Consider the following 22,293-nt stretch of genomic DNA (forward strand, 5'->3'; position numbering starts at 1 on the left):
GCTCCCCAGTTATTTCTCCCTCTTAGAATTTCTTCCATCCTTCACTTGAAGTTGTTTTTCCTGTTTCTTTTTGAAGAAGCAGGATTGACAGCTTCTCTCTTAGCACTCCAAGCCATCATTTCTAACTTTCTTCCATCTATGCTTTTATTATTCCATTCATTTCAGCCTCCATCTTCACATCCATATGTCATGCTCCTATCTTCTCTCCATCCCACCCTCCATTTCTTTCTCCTTGCTCCTTCCATCACTCCCCTCATCGCCTCATCTAGCTCCCTCTCTCCGTAGACAATCTGCCACCACTGTGCCGGCTCCAGCCCTCCCAGAGTGATCCCGTTAGAGGGCTAATGCTGTGAAAAATGACAGTGAACCGGCACTTTTACTGCCATCGCCACCGCTTTGGGGCCGCATGCCGCCTACAGCCCTGTTGCCTGGCAACTCCCCAGACAGCTTCCCTCCAAAAGGCAAGGGCTCCTGTCTGCTCTGCTGCGATAGAGACCCGAGCCTAATAAGCATTATATCTCATTTTGTCTTATCATTTTGTTGTTAGTGACACAAGTTTGCTCGGAGCTGAGACTATGCAAAGAGCACTGATGCAGAATGTGTCTCTCATATTGAATGAACAAAATGATTTGCAAGAAGTGTGACTTCTTGGAGCATTGTTGTTTGAATAAGAGGTTACTCAGCTTCAAATCATAAATATACATAAATGATGAAGATGTATGTGATGCACTGAAGCTTTCCAGTGGAAAAGAGAAGAGGATCTCTGACCCTGTTATGAATTTCTTGGATGCAAACTGTGAATAATCTCCGTTTTGGCACATTTACACACAGAGTCAATAAATCAAAATGGGAGGATGGTTGATAGTTGTCTCACAGGCTGCAACTGTGATGGATTTGTAAACTTATTTTGCCATTGAAGCCCCAGGTAATGGCAGGCTTCCCCCCTGTAACAAATGTCCTCATCAGTTTCATAATTTTTACTGTACAGAATTCTGCTCTTCTACTAATGGCCATCAGTGTACCATTAAATAAGACGTTGATCACACTGATCTGACAATAATCTCTCACCTACTTGAAATCAGCATATCATAATACAACTTTGTGTTCAATTCAAAGTGCTACAGAAATGTTACCAGGTCCGAGCTGAAAGCACCGCTTTAACAGACATCTGAAACCAACAGTGTTACATATTCCCTCTCTGAAAAGGGTCTGAGGTCTTTGTTGGATGACTGAAAGGTAGATGGGCTGAGATCTGCTTTTGTAAAGGCTCATCTTCACTGCTATACCAGAGCTGTACTTCAACATGGCCATTATAGCCTTTACAACGATTGCCCTAATTGTTTTACACAAAATACAGAACTGTATTGCCTCCTATGATCAGAGAGGGTTCCCTGCCACCGGCTGCTGTGCAGAGAGTTGGTCAAACCAGGCCAACTCATACATAACTCATGATTTGCTCATGCTCAGTCCCAACACATTACAAAAATAGGTTGAAAGATATTTTTCATGAAGAAGTTGCCTGTGTCTATATGATGGAAATATCATGCTTCAGTCTCACAATCCTTTTTTTTCTGAGCTGTGTCAACTTATTATGTCTGCTCATAAAAGATAAATAAATAAATAAAGGAATAAATAAATGAATAAATAAAAATAGCTTGCCTGTGCGTCATCACCTGCCCCACTTTTCTCTCTTTCCACCTACTTCATGGCTCTCAAAGCAGAAACCCGCTTCTACCAGCCCTTCTCCTGAAGTAAACTAGACTCTAATATCCCCAAATAATCACAGGTATGAGTGACGTGAGCCACGTAACGGCACCACACTTCCTGCCACAGAAACGATCTTCAGTGTTTGATGTGTTTCTGTTTTAAGACATCTATGGTTTTGAAGATCATTGGAAGGTGTTGTGTTACAGACATGACAAAGGAGGGAGACGCCCCGTTGTCACAATTAAATAAGTATTTATTTAACAGAGAATAATAAAGTTAGACAATAAATCACAAATCATGGAGTGTGGATGTTAGTGGATAGGTATGTGGAGCATGTTGTGTGTGTGGAGTGGATGTGTGTGGGGGTGTTGTAGGGTGCATAAAATAATGAATGTACAACAGAAGAATCTACGGCATGGTGGTGCATGTTCTACTATAATAACCAGAACTTGCTCAGTTTTTGACAGATTTTTAAACGGTTTGGTTTGGTTTGTACGTCAGAAATGCAGTTATGATACTACATACTGTACTTAAAATCACAAATCATTTTAATCATGTACTTTTCTATGAAACTATAGAGTTATGAAAGGTTTTTTTCAGTGAAGATGAATCGATCACCCATCTACTGCAGGTTGCCTGACCCAATATGGCCACTTGCACGTAGTCCGATCTACCCCCTTGGTCGCCACAGTTGGAAAACTTGACTTCACATCCGTGTTGTGTGTGTGTGTGTTTGTGTTGGGAGAGTTCCACTTGCCATGTATATGTTTCACCAAACTCTGTGTGGTGTAACTGCATATGTAATCCTTTGTGGAATTGAATGTTAAAAGCAAGATGGGTGAGCAACACAAGCTTGAAAGTTGTTTTTTCAAGGGGGAGGCATGGGAATTAAAGCTAGAAAACTGTACTACAATCCAACACTTGCAGGATTACCAGAAATGATATGTCTGTTCAGCTGTGTTAGGTGAATCAGTGTAGCTCTTAAAGCACTATAGTTTCCTATCATCCTATAAGAAACACTAATGTAAATCCATAACAGTCAAAGAGAGAAACATGAATAGTTTTACCATTACCCTTAATGTGATCTGAATGGAGAATATGGGGTCAATATGACTAGTGGAAGAGATATTTTGCAGCTAGAGGGATGTGTGTGAGTGGGTGTGTATTTAACTGTGATGAGAGCACTCACATGAGGCACACTAAACAAAGTACACAACCAGAGAGGAATGTATGATGATGGAAACAACACCAGCATCTGTATTTTCCTCTCATCTTGCTTTTTTGCCTTGAAGGAATTTGCTTATAAATCAAACACTGTACTGTAGATGCCTGTGCGCATATACACACACCATCTGCCGAGCCATTAGACATGTCATACTGTAAATAAGTCTGAGCAGACTGCCCCCACAGACACGCATGCACACACACACACCTAAGGAGCTGGATGGTAATATGCCCAGCCTTGCCCCAGGTGTCTCACAGTTGATATATTGGTGTGGCCTCAGATGAATCCACACAGGCCAATGCTCTTATTAAAGGCTTTTTAAAGCTCTGCCTAACAGGGAGAAAGAGCGAAAGGGAGTGATGTGTTTTAGCATATTAATATCCACCTCGGATGCTAATTTGCCCTTTGAGTCACCTGTGTCACCAGCTGCAGTGAAAGACAAGTGGAAATGAAAAGAAAGCACGAGAAACGGGGCGACAGGGACAGGATGGAGAGATTGCGTGACAGAGCCTGAGCGAGAAACAAGGAAGAAAGGGGGAGGTGTAAATCACATTAATGAATAGGCTTCATTAGTTGTGCCCATTAGCGTACTAAGCATGGATTCATTTAACTTCAGCCGACTTTGGAGAAGCCCAGTGGCCACGGTGGGACACCGTTTGATTACACACCTGGATATTTGATCACTGACACCCCTCATTCGGACTGGCTGCCGACAGTCTGTTCAGCGTCTGTCCCTGAATGTGAAATGAGAACACCTGCAAAGAGGAAACTAATGTGGGAACACTTCACAGGCTTACTGAGGATTTCCTCCTTTTGAGCTCATTTACTGGTTTTCTCTGTTGTATCGCTCCTCCAGGTAACGCTGCATGCTTCACTGTAACCCAACCTTAGGGCCTGCTTCCGCTTATTTGTTCTTCTGTCTAATTTGCGTAAGTGCTTTTTTGTTGTTGTTGTTGTTGGGTGTCTCACTCAATTCTTTTCCTGTCCATGTGTTTGTGTGTCACTAGGCGGACCCCCAAGGCCGAGACATCGCCATCCGTCCCTTCTTGGAACACTGTGAGAACACCCACATGACCATTTGGCTGGGCATCGTCTATGCCTACAAGGGGCTGCTAATGGTGAGAGAACACCAAATTTCTCTGTGTACTCAAAAGTCTGCTTGCACAAATGTGCAACATCTGCTGATGTGATGCTTAACAGCCTCGTTAACGTGCACGTCTGAGGCTTGATGTCTTTTCTTTTCCTATTATTGTTGGTATGTTACCCTATTCAAGAAATGTGTGCTAGCATTAAACCTTAAGTATCTGCTTTAAAGCTCCTCACGTGTGTATGAACACGTGAATACTGTATGTGTGTGTTTAGTGTGTAGTGGTAAGTGTGTATGTCACAGGCACTGAAAAAGGAGGAATCCCTCATCCAGTATGGACAGAAATACAATAATTAAATTCAACACTGATGCGTATAGAAGACAAATATAACGAAAGTAAAATTACAGTACGGAGAATCAGATTGACAGCATTACACAAGTAGACTGTAAACATAGATGTGGACTGATATGGATCAGTGAAGATGGCGCCAAAACAGGAATTATACGGACCATAAGAACTCCTCTCTACTGTGACGACTTGGAAAGAGACAGACTACATTACACACAAGTGACTGCTCACATAACCACTGTAAAACCTCATATTGCAGTGTATAACAGTTTAGCCTGTGATCTAACTACTACTGATTTAATGCATATAGACCATTAAGTGAAAATGATGGTTTTAATAGTCTTCCAAGCATCATTATCGAATATTATTATATTTTTTATCTTGATAGATCAGTAGAACTGATTTGCTGTTGAATAAATGTGTTCACTGATTTCATTTGCATATTATTCATAATTCCAGTCTCATCAGTAGAGTACAGTTGATTCTGCAGGCAGACACTGAATATTTACTTCTATGTATAATATAATTGTTAATGTTAATATTTTAGGAATTCAGTTCACATGGGCACTTTGGCACTGACAAGATGATAAGGGCAGGGGCCCAAGTCTGCGCTGTATCTGACCATGTACCTGTCATGGTGCGTGAGACACAGTTCTAATCAAACTCTAACACACCCTAGGAATTTTCCATTTCCCCACCACATGTTTTAAAACCTCCGAGAGGCAGGAGCACCTGTAAATTATGCAAACCTCACTACATTCACGGCGAGGCGAAGGAGAAGGAGCGAGACACAGCGGTAAATCATCTTAAGCAGAGAACACAGAGGATGCTGCGTGAAAGTTATCACAGTGAAATGTCAAAGACGGCGAGGTGGAAGGAGGGAGAAAATTGCGGGTTAACTAGCTGAAGGGCTTCGGTGTGAAAATAATAAGGGAAGAAAGAGTTTGTATGAAGTGATTGGCAGGAGCATCTGTATAAGACATAGAGGAGAGGGGACAGCACAGCAAAAAAGAGGCATTAAAGCTTCAGTCACCAATGCACCGCACACACTTAAACACGCACAAGCTCACACATGAATACATGCACGTCGCACACTTCACCGAAAACCTCGCACACCTGAGGCGCACTAATCCTCGATGACTGTTCTTTTAATTCTGCCGCTTGTCATTCCACTAACTCTAATTTAGATTTGAGAATGAGCAGGCAGGCCACCTTACACGGCAAGCTGAATTATTCAGGCAGGCTGTGGCTGTGCAGGCTGCTGCAACTCTAATGTTCCTCCAAACAATTTATTCTCTCACACTAAATAAACATTTTACTGGCATGAAACCTGAGGCTGCTTTAAAGTGTCTCTTTAGATTATTTCTCTCCTCATTAAGACTTTATCATATTATGAAGTCAATTTGTGTTTGATATTTTTTTTATGAAGCGAGTAAAACCTGCACTCTATTATATTAGTATTTATGAAGAACAATAAAGAGAACTAAATCAATCTGTGAAGTGTCCCACAGAAAGGAGCTCACACCTTATTTTAACCAGAGTTAGATATTCTGTAAATTACTCTGTGATGTAATATTTTCCCAAAACTTTATCTCTCTTTTCCCTTCTAGTTATTTGGCTGTTTTCTGGCATGGGAGACCAGGAACGTGAGCATCCCCGCCCTCAACGACAGCAAATACATTGGGATGAGTGTGTACAACGTGGGCATCATGTGCATCATCGGCGCTGCTGTGTCCTTTCTGACCAGAGACCAGCCCAATGTCCAGTTCTGCATCGTAGCACTAGTGATCATCTTTTGCAGCACGATCACGCTCTGTCTGGTCTTCGTTCCCAAGGTCAGTTCATGTGTGAAAGAGAGAGAAATGTGTTTAATTATCACCCCGTTCACACACCACACTTCAGCCCCACCCAACAAAAAATGCAACGTAAACAGTTATGTGGAGCTTTTCCATGTAATCTCATCTTCACGAAAGTTCATAACCTCTCCTGCAGTTTATCAGCATGAGAACCAACCCAGATGCAGCCACCCAGAACCGGAGGTTAAAGTTCACCCAGAACCAGAAGAAGGAAGACTCCAAGACCTCCACCTCGGTCACCAGCGTCAACCAAGCCAACACTTCTCGACTGGATGGGCTTCAAACTGATAACCACCGCCTCCGCATGAGGATAACGGAGGTCTGACCCCACACACACACATACACATACACACACACACACAATGAATGATTTTACTACAATAATGGAACAGAAACAGAGACATGTAACCGTCATTGAAGGTCAGAAATTGATCAGAGGTTTAAACTAAAGAAAATAATTTAACCTCAATGGACTTCAACACAGTGGCTCTGTGCACTGTAGCCAGTTCATTTGCAAGTATCATTCAATCCATAGAAGTTAGTTGTTTAAAGCAACTCTCACCACTTCAAGAGACTCTTTTGTCACTGAGTGTCTGTGGCCCTTGTCCTGGGCTATACACTCATTATTCATTTATTTAAAATGTTCATCCATTCTGACATTGATTGACATCTGATAAAAATCCCTTGGCAGTCACGGCTTTCTACCAGGTCTCTCAGAGATGAACTGTTGTCCTTGGTGTTGTTCATGACTGAGGAGCTAGTCTGACACCCGGGAGGACAAGAAAAGTTATTCTGACAGGAGCCTTTTACATTCCTCACTGGATGGTGAAGAATGTGGCTGGAGCAGTTGCTGTAAATAAAGTACTAGACTCCATGCTGGGTAATATTTGTCTGATAACCTTGAAGCTGACTTGAAGTTGTCTGTGAATAAGGTATGCAAAGATGGTTTTGGTTTGGTTCATTATGTACTTAATCTAGTTTAGCATCTATTTTCCCCCTCTTTTTTAAAAACAAAGCATCAACTAATAATTTGTCTGTTTTTCTGTTTAAAAAGTTGGACAAGGAGCTGGAGGAAGTGACCATGCAGCTGCAGGACACTCCAGAGAAAACTCCATACATCAAACAGAACCATTACCCGGACGCAAACAACATCCTCAGCATACGCAACTTCACGGATGGTAAAGGTGAGAAACTGACTATACGTTTCCATCTACAGTCTTTTATCAATAATGGACCCCCTTCCCCCCAAGTCTGGGTTCATACTTTTATACATAACATTAAGGGAATAAAGGCAGAAAATTCCCACACTGAACAGGCTGCGTAAAAGCAGCTTATCACAGTCCTATTAGAGTATGATTACCTTTCACCAGTTTACAGCACCCAGTGGAATGTGATCTGTTTAGAATCAACTTATTTCATGAAACCACCATTTCAGTTATATCATGAATTCACAAATAGGGCCTCTTCAACTTTATTTGACATTGTGTTGAATAATGCACTTCATCAGTTTGACCACCTATGCCATGCAAAAACTCATAACACTATGGAAGTGTTTCTGGGGATGCAAAAAAAAAAGTGATGGGCCCAATTGATGAAGTTGTTTTCTGAATTTGCACGTTTGTGTCTTTGCATGTGTTTTCTTAAGCTGCAGTGCTTTGAACCCTGAGGGCCACCGTCGCTTTGTGCAACATGTTTCACTATTGTTGAAATCCAAGATGGTTAAGTGAGAGCTCAGTGCTGCTGCTGGTGGCTGGAAACGATATCATAGCAATCCTGTCTCTCGCTGCAGTACCATGTGGTTTAGTTTTTTATACAATAATGTGTATCACTATAACTAGGCGTCCTAGGAACATATTCCATAGAAAATATACATTAAACTGGTTAATGTCACAGTTTCATAATCCTGTTGACATTCACAATTTGTTAATGGTAAGAAATGGAGGGCTTATCCCCTCACACTATGAAATAATAATTCCTGACAACATCTGAAGTAGGTTTAGTGGCATCAGTGTAGGATTTTAATGCTGCGTTCAGAGCAGCAGAATACCTTGAGGTTTCTTTTTTTCTGTTTCTGAGCTCCTGTCCGCGGGAGGTGAAGAAGGGAGACAGGCACACTCTGTCTGACAGAGAGCCTGTGACGTCTCTGAGAATGAGTCATGAGATTAGCTACAGTTCCTGAATACCTCAGCGCTGCTTGACAAGTTCAGAACACACTGTAGTCATGCTTTATCAACTCTTTCACCTTTAATTATAAACCCCAGAGTGTGTCTACACTCGTTTTCACCTAATTGTTAAGTGTTTGGGGGTGGGGGTAGTGGCGCTGTCTGCTGTCTGTTGAACAATGTGCTTGAGAAAACATATGAGAGAAGACTTCAGAAAAGGGAGGAAGCAGTTAAGATGAATCATCATTGGGACAGACAAGCAGATGGAAACACAATCTGAATCTAACATTTAGAGATGCATTGCCTGGTTCATGCTGTTTGAACTGACACAGCCATATCTTAGATATTATGAAGCTGGGCTCCTAAAATTGAATCAGTGAATTGCTGCACCCCAGCAGCATCGCTTTGCATTACGCACCATTTTAAGAGACATGGGGTGATGGTGATGTACAGCAGCCAGATCCGGCATGTCTGATGCACACGCCAGCACAAAGCTGCTCTCGGGGGTGTCTAATGGATCTGTCTGAGTTTGGGAAGGTAAGAGAGCAAAGCAGCTGCGCTCATCCTGCGGATTGGGAGCAGAGGATGTTAGAAATGTTCGAGAAGCTTCTCATCTGTGAAAGTTCATAGTTACGCAATGAACTGATGGCAGTTAATGAGTACATTCAGGGAGCGACTATCCAATGCTGCTTCTTTGTCTTTTAGTTTGCTCTCTGCTTCCCCCTGTTTCTCCTTCCTCTCTGCTTCTCATCTTTTGCAACTGCGCACGCACAAACACACCAGACTCACGCCCTCCTGTTGTAAGTCCAAATATTGTCTGGCTTTAAAATAATTTGAGGTGGTGGGGGGTTGGGGGTCGGGGTTTGTTATTATGTGGTGGTACACTCACAAGGATAGATCTGAAATAAATAAAAAAATGTCTGTGTTGTTATGTTGTTGGTAGGAGCAGCTCGGTGTTGAGGAGTCAGTGCCAAGATTATTTTAATTAGTAAGTAATGAGCGGCCATCTGTGAGATTTTTGACCTTCCTATATTTATCCACCCAGAAACTGCATCAAATTTTCTTAATCAAGAGATGTTTCAGTGGTTTGAGATTTTATAAGACTACTTAACTGTCATGGGTCAGGGCACAGTTTTTTTTATTATGTGTCCATGAAATAATAATGAAAATAATGAACCACCCTCAGTTAACACATCGTCTTATTGTGTGATCTGGCAGGAGCCGACAGCTGATCAGACTCTCTTTGCTGAACTTCACATTGTGTGGGCTCATGGAAATAGATCTATTTTTAATCTTTATATGTGCTCTCTTGGTTATGTTGTCAAGAGACAATTACAACCAAAGACTTGTCAGTATGAATATGCATTTACAGAGAGATTTTTATATGAAGAAAAACAAGACTGTGACCAACAGTGTGTATCTGTTTTCTATAGATTTATCAAAATACCAAACAGTATATGAATCATATTTATAAACAGTATGGATGCAGAAACATGAAATATGTGTAACCTCTCCAGGCCAACAGCTGCAGTTGGTGGTAAGAATATATCTCCCATAATGGATACATATGTGGAAAAACATGCTGGAGGAGAAATTGGTCTGTTTGGGTTTTTTTTTACCCGTTACTTAAATAGAGCATTAGTAGTGATAATAACCGAGTACTAAGAACTGATTTCATGTCACCACGCACACAATATATGATGAGCCCAGTTTACTCATCTGAGGCTGCTCTCACACTGCACACACTACTTTACTGTAACTCTTCATACAGAGACCAGAGACCGAAAGGTTTTCGGTCTCTGGGATGTTGAACTGTTTTCTGAAGGGAGCGAAGGAGACAGAGGGTTTAGAGAAAACTAGTTCAGACAAAGAGAGACAGCATGTTAGGTGGTACTCGCAAACATCAGCCTGACACACATTATGGAAATAAAATCACAGGTCATTAAGCCTCCTTTAAAGATCACCAGCATATACACTTTTCCCAGCCTCAATCTGCTTATGCTTGACACTCATCATCATCATCATTGTCGTTGTCGTCGTCGGCTCCTAACTCTAGTCATCAGTATTCATAAGAGAGCTGATCTGAATGTATTGGGGGCTGTGGATGAGTGGCTGTTATAAGAGTAGAACGCCATGTCAACAGTGATTACACTCACTCACAAAGGGTGAGAAGCAACTCTCCATCCCCCCCGCTCTCTCTCTCTATATATATATATATCTATCATTCTTTCTTCCTTTCTCTTCGTCTTTCTCTCTCTGAATATGTCCAAGCACATGGTGATGCTGGTGTTTTCTGACAGATTGGCCTTTTTAATATGAGATGTTGCAGTATGTTTGTTATCAATTCATAGTAACTTGTGAATCTATCATGTTTATGACTTCGACACTTGCAGCAATTATTCCCCTGTGGACCAGAAAATCCAATCCATCATATTGCAACTGAAAATGATGCCGATGACCTCAGGGCTCATTTTATGGTTTTATTTTTCTTCTTGATCACTGCTTTAATTATTCTTGATTAACTGTTTATCAATCGATGGTCAGAAAAAAATACTCATCCCAGTTTTTACAGAGCACAACAGTACATAACAGGACAAAAATCTCACATTTCAGAATATTTTTTTAATGACGTTTGTGTAATTATTAGTGTTGAAAATGTTGTTGAAAAACTGTTTCAATTATTTCACTGTCCATCAATTATTTAATTAAATTAATCAGTTCATAGTTTTAACTTGTGTTCTAAATGAATAAACATAGAACTGTGAGAGTAGATAGAAGGTTTATGCTGATTAACTCTTGTTCGTTAAACATTTAATCTTAAAACTCTTACTACACTCTGCGTAAGGTGTTATACAGCCTAGAACTGGCTCTGTGGAAAAAAAAAATCATGGCCCAGTACTTTCTTTGTAGCACAAACACATATTCTGTGTCTGAATCCATAATGAACTATATAAATATCTCTGTCTGGGCTTTTAACACAGCATGAGAAGCACAAGGTTAGGCTCTTTTCAAAATGCAAAAACTAGTCTACTCTAAAATAGTCCAGTGAGCTCAGATGGCCAATCAGGGCATGGAGCACTGTGATCAGTGAATCAGGTCACAAAGTGCTGGGATATCTGGGACAACAGGAGAGAAAACTCTGTAGGGAAAAATCATCCCACTACTCTCCAGGTGCTACTCCTGAAAAGTGATGTTTGTTTACTGTAATTCTTATTGTGTTTCAGCCTCATCAACTCCAACATCCTCCGCAACATTAGGAAAATGCAGAAATCATGTTTTGTCCTCCCTGCCTTCCTCTCCTGATAAGGACTGTTCATTCTTTTACTTTGTGTCCGTTTCCACTTAATGCATATTTGTCCCACACAGCGACAATTTTATTTTTCACCAGTGCTTTATAGTTCATCCTGCATACTGAGTGGAAATATTTATTTCAAAAGCCAGCATTATATTTTCTCCAAGTTAGCCTAAATAAGACATCATTAGTCTATAGGTGCGTTTCCATTTTTATTCATGTTGTGGAGCGTCACCACAATTCCGAGCTCTTCATTCAATTCACAGACAGTAACAGCAACATTTCAGAACATGAACATTTTATCATGTTGTTTGAATTATATGACGTACGTCACTTGTAGTAGATGTAGCACACTCTCACTCTGGGAGCAGGCTGAACAGAATCTACTGCATCTACTCATATATATACTGTACCTCACACAACCCCACTCCAAAAAACAAAACTATCCCTTCAATGCATCGCATTGACGTCACACAAGAACACTTGTATGCCTTCATCAGTCCCAGAGGAATCCCCTCTCCAGTACCTGCTGTGGAAAAACAAGTGGCGTCATGTTCTCTAGATATTGACATCAGCTGGGTACAAATTGGTGGTTCTTGTGACAGAAAGTGACAAAATCACTTCTTGCATGGTGTCAGGAAAAAAGTTATTGCTTAAAAATCAAGAAGCATCTTTCATGTTCATGACTGCCCTTCTCCCAAACAACTGAAGAAACAAATGAGGATCCTGACCCACATATTAGCACCAAATGTTTTGGCAAATGCCCTTAATGTCAGGTCTCAGGCTCTGGGCATGTGCAGCTGGTGTCAGCTGAGCAGTTAACTGTGACAGCCCTCTTGACACAGCCTGTCTCGTTGTTTATGAGGTTTACATGTGTTTTCAATGCAGATGGCGAGAAGTCGATACTGAAGAACCACCTGGAGCAGAAGCCTCAGGCGCAGTGGGGCTCCATGGACCCTTCCAGAATAAACAGAGGTCCCCTGGAGGATATCAACTCACCCGAACAGTGAGCTCTCCCGTTTCTTCAGCACCTCTACCCCCATGTCCCTCCCCCTCTCCTCCCTCTTGTCAGCTTTCTCTTCAGACTGCACGTCACACATATCACAACCACCAGCCGCTCTCAGGCAGTTGCTCTGGCAACAGAGCCCGGCGAAAGCATGGGCCGGCCCTGTAAATTTCTATCTCCCACGCACATCAACATACATATAACCACGTAGAGTGTATGCGTGTATTCTCCAACCATGCAGGACTTACTGCAGCCTGTGCGCTCGCCGTGAAACACTTAGAGACACGTGCGCTTGTACAGTGTGCGCGCACATTCACCCGCAGTAGATTGATTTGTTGTCCCAACTTGTAAAAGAAGATGGTTTTGGACTCTCAAAACACTCATGCGACAAATGCAGATCTACATTCACTTATCATTTATAAGGTGGCAGAGCTGAGGGATGTCGACTTCATCAATGGGGGGGGGGGACACTTCATGCATCATTGAGAGCTCTCCCTCCCTTATTCATTTAACCAGAACCAGAAGAAGAATGCACAACATAGTGGGACAGACGGACAGAGAAAGAAGAGACAGCAGGCAAGGAGGGTAAAATACTGAGGTAGGGGCAGTTACAGAGAAGAGAAGGATTCAGGCAGAAGGATGTTTAGATAGGAAAGTGAGACAAATAAGGAGAATGAGAGAAAGAACGAGGTAGAGACTCACAGAGGCTTATGTAACCAGTGATTTACAGCTCGCATTGGAAGCAGCTCTGAAAATAGACAGGGAGGAGAACAGAAGTAAAGGAACACTCAGAGCTATTCCCATGCCACATGAATGTTTGATCACATGGAGGGAAGAGAGATGAAGAGGCAGTGAGAGAGAAAGAGACAAATATAAAGAAGTTAGTATGAAGGGAGGTGAGGTGGTGGAGGAGGACGAATGGTAACACTTTGTGACATGACAAATGCAAAGTCACACACCAGGTGCATGTAATTGTCAAGTGCAGCATCTGTGTCATATAGAGAACACAGAATATACACACTGAAATTCCCTCGGAAGAGAGACTGTGTTTCCGACAGAAATGGGACAGGTCATGATAACTGACTAGGCCTGAGAACTATTAATATTTTAAAGTTCACCTAATTAAGACATTTTTCTAGGTCTGTCGCTGACTGAGCTTGAATTTCATTCCCCCTCTTATTTATTTATTTATTTATTTATTTTACATAACTGGCATTTGGTTATGCAATTTTCTTGAGAACGGCTGGCAGCGGCACTGGCTCTGGCGAGGTAGGGTGTGAACTGTCACACCAGGCGGAAGCATGAAATGTTCTTTTTGTCAGATGATCCCAGAAGCTGGGAGGCACGGTGGATTAACGACTTAGAAAGGAGAGAAGAAGGGAAGGCGGCTGCTAAAGAATACAGGGAAAACAATTAGAAGAATTGCTGAGAGTTTGCATGAACTACACTTTGCCTGTCTGTTCTCAGTAGGGATATTCATCATTTCCCTGTCAATTAAAACAGAAATTTAAGTGATTTAGACAACGCACAAAAAACAGTCAAAATTGAGTTGTTACCTTTTTTGTCCAGTGTGTTTCCAACCTTAACATCCACATGTCTGTTCTGCATGTATTTCACCTGTCAAGTGATGCCGGTTAATTCTTACTCAACACACGTGCAACCTTGTTTTTTGTTTTCTTGCTCAAATACTACCAAACAAGACGTTGTCTGTCCTACTTTCCACCTTACTTGTTTACAACATCAGGGCGTTAGTGTCAGTATCAGATGGCTGCATAACGCAACAACTACCCAACATTGTACATTAATAAAATATTGACAATTAGTTAAACCAACCAGTCATTCTGGTTCCTACGTCTCCACACAGCTATCAGTTGTGTTGTGTGTGATTTAAACAACACCAAACACAACCTGTGAGAATCTTAACAGTAAATTGGGCAAGTCTACTACATGGCCTGAGAGAGAATCAGACCGTAACACATTATTTTCCCCGTGTCTCTCCCTTTTGTCTTTGTCAGTACTTTCGAATCAATACTCACTGAAGTTGAATGTTAAGTATTAATAAACAATAGGCCTACTCACCCAGAGTTGACTGTTTTATATTCTGTGTTACTATATAATTTTGCCCTCATTTCGACGTGTATGTAAAGTCTATTAACATAAAGAAATTAGTTAATTTTGGATTATTTTGCAGCACTTTATATGCAATTTTAACATTTAGTCCCAGGGTATTTTGTTATGTTCCATTTATGTAGTGAAACTACAACTACTATAATGCTTACTCTTTGTTTTACACAATGGACCAACCTCAGTTTGTGCCACAGACAAAAGTTATGACCAAAGGCCAATAAACATTGTTTATTATCTTTTTCCCCCCCTCTCCTTAACCAAGTGAACAGTTGAAAATGGTTAAATGCAAGACAGATACAGACAGACTTCTACTGAGTGCACAATGAAAGCATTGTATAGCCTTGGTTGGTGTCACATGAACATAATTGTCAGTGAAGTTGGTAAATATACTTAGTTACTTTGTATGCCTGACATTGTACCTTACCTTTCTCTACCTGCAGCATACAACGTCGACTGTCCTTGCAGCTTCCCATCCTGCACCATGCCTACCTACCTTCCATAGGAGGGGTTGATGCCAGCTGCACCAGCCCCAGTGGCAGCCCTGGTTCCAGCCCACGTCACAGACACATGCCCCCCTCCTACCGGGTAATGGTCTCTGGCCTGTGAGCTTCGTTCACTCCTCCACCTGGCTCTTTGCAGAGGAGACATATATGGTTCTTTTTTTCTACAACAAATAGACTGATATCATCAGCGTATGTGCGTATTTTGTCTCAGAACAAGGAGGACAGGGGGAGAAGAGAGGGAGGGGGATCGGCCGAGTTTCACTCTTTGTACCTCTTCACCCCGGCCTCTCTTGAGAACTGAAACCCTCAGTCAGGAAGGGGTGCGAGGAGACAGAGGGGGCACTGGATGACCCTATCAAACTCCCACAGTTCACAGCAATGTCCCCTTGTTCGTCTGCTCCCCTCGCCTAGGCATATACACATATGCACAATAAAACAAACACAAACATACACAAATACACACATGCACGAACACACTGACACCCCAAAAGCAGAGCAGTGGTGGACCAGCCCTGACCTGACGTGTAGCCTTATCTGCTTCAGAGGGGATTGTCTGTTTCTGTTCCTTATCTGTTGTATGTCTGTGCTCACAGCTACGCGTGAGCTCGTCATCTAACTCGAGTATTTCACTGCTTCAGTGACTGGATACAGGTGTGGAGACATGGAATTTACAAAAACCCAACAAAGGAAAATCCAATTTACTCCCCGTCCACTTCCCAACCTCGTGGAGACGTGTAAATATCATCATTTCAGACTTTGATGTAAGCTGTATGCTGTAAGCTTTGTATATGCTGTGAATGGACAATTAAAGGGGTTCAAGGAGTGGAGTGTGTAAGAGAGGCAGGTAGGCAAATGAAAGCTTCTAAAACATGGCATCCGACCTACAAAGACTTAGACATGTGTATGAAAGAGATATGAATTAATTTGTGTAACTGCTGATAAATTAGCTTATGGGCAGCAAAGTGAGATACATCAAAGCCTGTGAGTCACACAACATGAAAAGGCTCCAGAGGGACACTGCTCCAACGTGGAGTAAGACTCACATGGCTGTTTTTTTTTTCACTTTGCTAAATTTGCACCACTGATTTCCGTCAGATATTTCTCATCAGACTTTGCATATGGCCTTCCATATTTATTTTTATTTTATTTAAATCAAAAATAGATAACTAAACAAATGACTCAATCATTTTTAATACATCCTCAGAAAGCATGTTAAACAGAATATTGATATGCCTTTTACCGGGTCTCCAAGGCTGCATATTATGTTAGATAATAGAGCTAAAAGACACCACAAGAGTGTTCCACAGTTGTCTTTTAATGCGTGTTATATGCCAAGAAATGCACACATTCAGATGTACACTTAAAACGCAAGAGAGCACCTTATAAATTCAGGTGCTTTTCAGTCAAGGCATTAGTGACGGGCCTGGTCATATCGATTCCTACAGAGTGGTCTCTACAGACTGTTAAGATGTCCATCTGATCGAGCCCTCACAGCTAACCAGCACAGTAAAGGGCAATGAGGTTCATGTCAGTGACAAGAGGGCACAAGACTCTGACCTAAAATTCTTCCGAAGAAATAAAACTCAAGAGTTGATGGTGGAAAGGATGTAGGTCTGCCGGATCCACAGCTAGTCTGGATTAAACGGTTGACCTGAATTTCCATGAGCGGGCAGTCAAGACAATGAACGGATGGGAGCCTCAAGAAATAAGCCCCAACCAGCTGTAGCTTTCAGTTCCAAGACGGTGATGACACCACTGCTGGTCACAGTGATAGAGCATAAAGCACAGACACAGGGCTTTCTTTCACAGATAATATTGAGTGTCACAAGAAATCACTTCACACTTAGCAACAGTGAACATACCTCAGTTGCTATGGAAATGTAATTCAGTGCCGTTGAACTCGGCCCAAGAAGGCTGCACTGAGCAAAACGGTCATCGACACAGTGTTGTCATTTTTTTGTAAAACTGTCCTCATGCAGGAGAAAAGCAAACAGGGACTCCGGACTAAAAAGGACTTTTTATCGAGTGTGAGGTTTGTTCTCAGCATATGTTTCACCATTGGTGTCTTGGTTTTTAGTTTTTAAGGCGTTTGTTGAGCGCTGTGCCTGTTGTCTTATATTGTAGCCTGCAGGAACCAACAATACATATTAGGGTGATAATGGCGCTGACCCAGCAAACTACAGCATTGGCCACACATCTGTAAATTGTACGTGTCATAGATTTATTTGAATTCAATGCCTCAATGCATGGGACAGTATGGGAGAACTTGGTGAAAGCTCCACTTAAGCTAGAGTGGATTTCCTCTCCGAGCTGGCGTCTGATCAAAAACACTGTCAATCAGCTGCAAGGTCAGTGGAGGACACGGGGACGAAGTGGGACACGAGCCCAGCACAGATCCACCCGCTGTCGGACATATCATGGTGTCTCCCTGTGAGAGCTCCTCCCTCTTCCAGCCCCCTGCTGAGCACAGGAGCAAGAAAATCCCGAGCACAGACCTCCAAGGAGTCACGGCTTGTCCAGCACCCTTGCCAACCAGAGAATCACAGTCACTTGACAAGTGAGTGAGAGACATTGTCAGAGGATTGGTTCTTCCTTCAGGAGAAGAAAAACCAACCGCACATTTTATATATTACATTATATGTGATTGTGTACAATTTGCTGATACCCTGATGATGGTGTCCATGTATGGAATATTTGGTATTTGGCTTTCTCAAGACGGCATGAAATAAAATGTATAATTCACAGAGTTACCTCTGTTTTTGCAACTGTCGTGACAAATCCACTCTGTTGTTTCATCCTCTCACCTGCAATTGGTTTGACGTATACTTCCTTACAAAAACATGGACCTTTGAGTTCTTTAAACATGTCAATGCCAAGATTCTCAGTGACAAACTCAACTTTATCATATCGACTATGCTACTGGTTTAGCAGTTATTCACTGAGGGCAATAAAGTGAAGGTAGTAGCAAATGATCAATCTTAATAACCAACTCCTGGCATTTACCAAATTAAAAATGTCCTCTTTTTTTTTCTTTTTTTTGTCCATTCAGAATGCCAAATGCAAATCATCAGGTATATTGTTCTAGTTATGAAACTGTGCCCTGATTTTTTTTTCTCTTTTAATACAATTAATTTCAATCTTTTTTCAACATGGATGAAAAATTGTTCAAATGCAACTGTAGTAGGTCAAGGGCTCATAATTTCCTGTAATAAATAACATCATGCTGATGGTTTGTATTTGCCACAGGTCTTTTTACCTCTTTAGTTTGAAGGTCAAAATGACATATACGTATATAATTATATCTTTGTATGTGTCATCATCAGGGTTTCTGGAGAACACGAAACATACATGTCCAAAAATATAACAATATGACGTATATATTAAGTAGAAAAACACACAGGTCCATACTGTTACTGTTTTGTCAGTTAGATATGTGGTATCACATGGCGTTAAGTTCAATTAAGAGTTTAAACGGTAAACAAAACCTATGTTAAATGCAACATGTTGAGGGGCAATAACTTGTTTTCTTATTACAGAAAGAATAGAGAACTATATATGTATATGTAAAGATCTTTACGTACATTCTCATTTTTACATAGGAGATATTTCACAGAAATGCCATAAGGATACTTGGACGTCATTTTTTTAATTTACAGTATCTGTAACTATGTTATGTACAGATGAGGTATAGATATGAAAAAGTTGTATAAATAAGTATCACACTTGGAACACCTGAACATTTTTGGAGCCATTAGTTGTTATTGGGGGAGGGGGGGATTGAATAACATTCTTCTTTTATTGTCTGAATGTTATGGACAGCCTTTACTTTTCACATCATCGTTAAATAAAGTGAGACTGAAAATAATGAAACGCTTGTTTTCATCTGCACATAAATCTTTGATGTAGTAAAATTATTCCTCTGAATCTACAAAGCATGCTCGTATTTACAAGGTTGATTTTAAAGGAGGTAAAGACATCAGCTTTAAAGTTGCTAAAGGTGACACAAGTAAAAAAAAAAAAGAAAAAAGTATTTAAATGTAAGATAACTAGTTAAGGCTATCATTAGTCTGTCTAAGGTCAAAAGGGACTTAACAGTTGCAATTATTATTGTTGTGTTTATGCATTTATGCCACACATATTAACTAATATAGTTTTGTTTGTTTTTTAATCTTTTTTAATTTACTTTTGAATGAAAAAACACAGACATTTTTATAGTAGGACATTATCATATTTTCATTATCTACACTGATGGTTTTCCTACAAGTTCAGTTGGGGGAGGCCCGAGTTCGAAACCCACTCAGGGCAGGCCAGACAACATCAGTCACATTCACACAAATTTAAAAAAGGTGTACGTGGTCCACGTGGTAATTTATTAACAACAATCCATTAGTTTCAACATACAAACCTTCATTAAAGACATTAAAGTGACTTATATGGAAGCAGCAGAGGCCAAGTTCTGAGAAAACAGTCCCTTAGCTATTCAGAAAGGTCAATTAACATTTTTAGTGGCACTCACACATGTGAAACACTATGTGAAATATTTAACAGCAACCACTCTCATCCACAGACCTCACTGTACAACTGGAACTGGGCCTACTGCAGAAATGATCCAAAACATTCACCATCACAATGAGAACTGTCTCTAAAGATACAAATTGATTTTCATAACATGTAGTTTTTAATTTGAGCTCAAATAAATGACATTTGAGTTACAAGGAGTTAGCCAAATCTCTTAAGGAGCAGTCTGGCCTTTTGATATCAATATCACACTTATGCACACAAATGAGTAGTTTGAATTATATCTCAGTTAATCAGTTTTAGAGGTGCTGGCTGGTTTTTGGGGAGAACTCCTCAAAGTTTCCCCTTGCTTCCAGTGTTCATGTTAAGCTACATTAATTGCTTCCCCGCTGCAGCTCCATACAAGTCTCTACACCCGCCTCTGTGCAAGAACATGGATGCAGATTTTCTCCAAATACCAAGATCCTCCTTTAAGTTGAACTGGCAATCCATTTGACTTTACAGCACAACTGATAACCTTGTGACGGCTGTAACTGTTCATTTAACTCAGCAGGACGTGAAGTGAAGTTAAGCTTTCCGATCCAGTGTGATGCCTCTGCTGCTGCTTACTGATTCAACGATAACCACAGATTTTTGCGGAGCTGCTTCCCAGTGTGTGTGTGTGTGTGTGTGTGTAAATGCTGCATGACCTTCTCTCTCGTCTCTGTGGGATCACGCTGTGCAAATGGAAAGCGGGTTGATTAAGTTGACCTAGGTGTCAGTGGAAGGGGAGCGCCTATGTATCCTCCTTCACATCAGATGGCTCCATTGGAGAAATGAAGGCTTGGTCGCCAAGCACACAAGCCCCTGCTAATATATCCAATTTATCCATTTCGCTCATGCATGTATACATTAAGCTGCATTGATCTGGAGATTGAGAAGGACATACACAAACACAGATATGAATTTCATTGGAGCTTCTTTGTCACAATAACTTCATTTTATGACGGTGTCTTAACGCGACACCAAGGTCACATATTTTGAAGAGCTCTGGCAGCTGTTGACCAAAATTGTAGCCAACACACAAAACTTCTGACTCATTGAATCAACTAATCTTTTTTTTTTTTCATCCAAGCCAGCGGCACAGCTTTATGGTCAGTTTTGACACTGTGTCAACTGGTTCTCCACTTTGATCCAGACCAGATTATCTTGACTGGACTGGAATCAGATGAATCATGAATCATTCATGGTTTGAGTGGAAGGAATCACACACAACTTTGGTTTTGATTTCTCATCCAGTGCCATCATCTGTGCATCATTTATTTTCAGATGATAGCATTTAAGCTGTACTTTGTGTTTAGTTTCAATTAGCAAATATAACACACTAACTTCACGAATAGTAGGCCATATGATGTTAGCATTCAGCTACGTCTGTGCAAGACAGCTTCACAAAGCTGCTTGAATTGCTGTGTTGCCTACTTACTCTACACACATTTTTTATGTAGTATTTCTATATCTTCTTTTTTTAAGTTTTGTTTTGTTTTGTTTTAGTATAGAGACAGGAAAAGGGGAGACAGAGAGAGGGGGAATGACATGCAGCAAAGGGCTGCCCGTGGAATCGAACCAGGGCCACTGCGGTGAGGACAACGGACTACCCTGTACCTGCTTTAACACATTTTAAATGTAAATTTAACAGTTGAAGGCTTTGGTTGATCTCAACATTTCCGTTGTCACTTTTCTTTTACACCCTGGAAACTTCTCATAGATCGAACAGTGTTTGTGCTTTGTGTTTTTGGACCACCGTAATTTTTGTGATTGACAATGTTTTGTTGTCAATTTTCCTGGATGAACAAAGACAGCGTCTCATGAGATTATCTTTGATCCAGACCTCAATCCACACCTGACTTTGTACAGATGATTATAGAAATCCTCGTTAGGATGCAGTGGGATGCATTGAGGCAGGAAAATACACGGCTGTACACCCCCATACACACACCGACATATGACTCATTCAGCAGACACTCTGCACACAGACTTGCAGCACACTAAAAGCAAAAGCAGAACTAGAATCTTTGCCTTAGAACATGTTTCTGCTGCATGTTCTTTGTGTAGTTTACAAAGGCTGAAATGTTTTAAGTTTAATGCTGTAATAAAAAAAGAAGCTCTTCACTTCCATTAAGATCATGGACTATTCATCTGGGAGAAGCGACGACATTGACACAGAGGCATAATGCTCCAGTCTTCGGTCTCTGGAGCCAGAGTTTCTGAGGTCCCAGTAACCTTTGTTAGTGGTTTATTACCTGTGCCGTTGGTCACCATTTCCCCCATTAATCTGCAGCATTCAAGGATTTTCAGATGTGACTTCTAATCCCTCCTCAGTACCACATTAGGGCAATCCAATCTCATCAAGATGAGTGGTCAAGGGCATATTGGAGCAGACATCCGAGAGAGGAGCATATGCCTTATGTATTAGTATGCTAGT

At 41.1% G+C, this 22,293-nt stretch overlaps 1 protein-coding gene across 3 annotated transcripts in view; it reads left to right on the top strand.

Moving 5' to 3' along the window:
- Positions 1-19,052, top strand: part of gabbr2 (gamma-aminobutyric acid (GABA) B receptor, 2) — a 163,655-nt gene extending 144,603 nt beyond the window's left edge. For all 3 annotated transcript variants that reach the window (XM_083982251.1, XM_083982252.1, XM_083982253.1), the window contains 6 exons: positions 3,940-4,050; positions 5,979-6,203; positions 6,361-6,543; positions 7,279-7,408; positions 12,567-12,684; positions 15,252-19,052. In XM_083982251.1, the coding sequence (XP_083838377.1) occupies positions 3,940-4,050; positions 5,979-6,203; positions 6,361-6,543; positions 7,279-7,408; positions 12,567-12,684; positions 15,252-15,417 (933 nt within the window). In that variant the 3' untranslated portion in view covers positions 15,418-19,052. The remainder of the gene's footprint in view (positions 1-3,939; positions 4,051-5,978; positions 6,204-6,360; positions 6,544-7,278; positions 7,409-12,566; positions 12,685-15,251) is intronic.
- Positions 19,053-22,293: the final 3,241 nt, after the last annotated feature.

This window comes from Trachurus trachurus (assembly GCF_905171665.1).
Source record: "Trachurus trachurus genome assembly, chromosome: 11".
In the NCBI taxonomy this organism is placed as follows: Eukaryota; Metazoa; Chordata; class Actinopteri; order Carangiformes; family Carangidae; genus Trachurus; species Trachurus trachurus.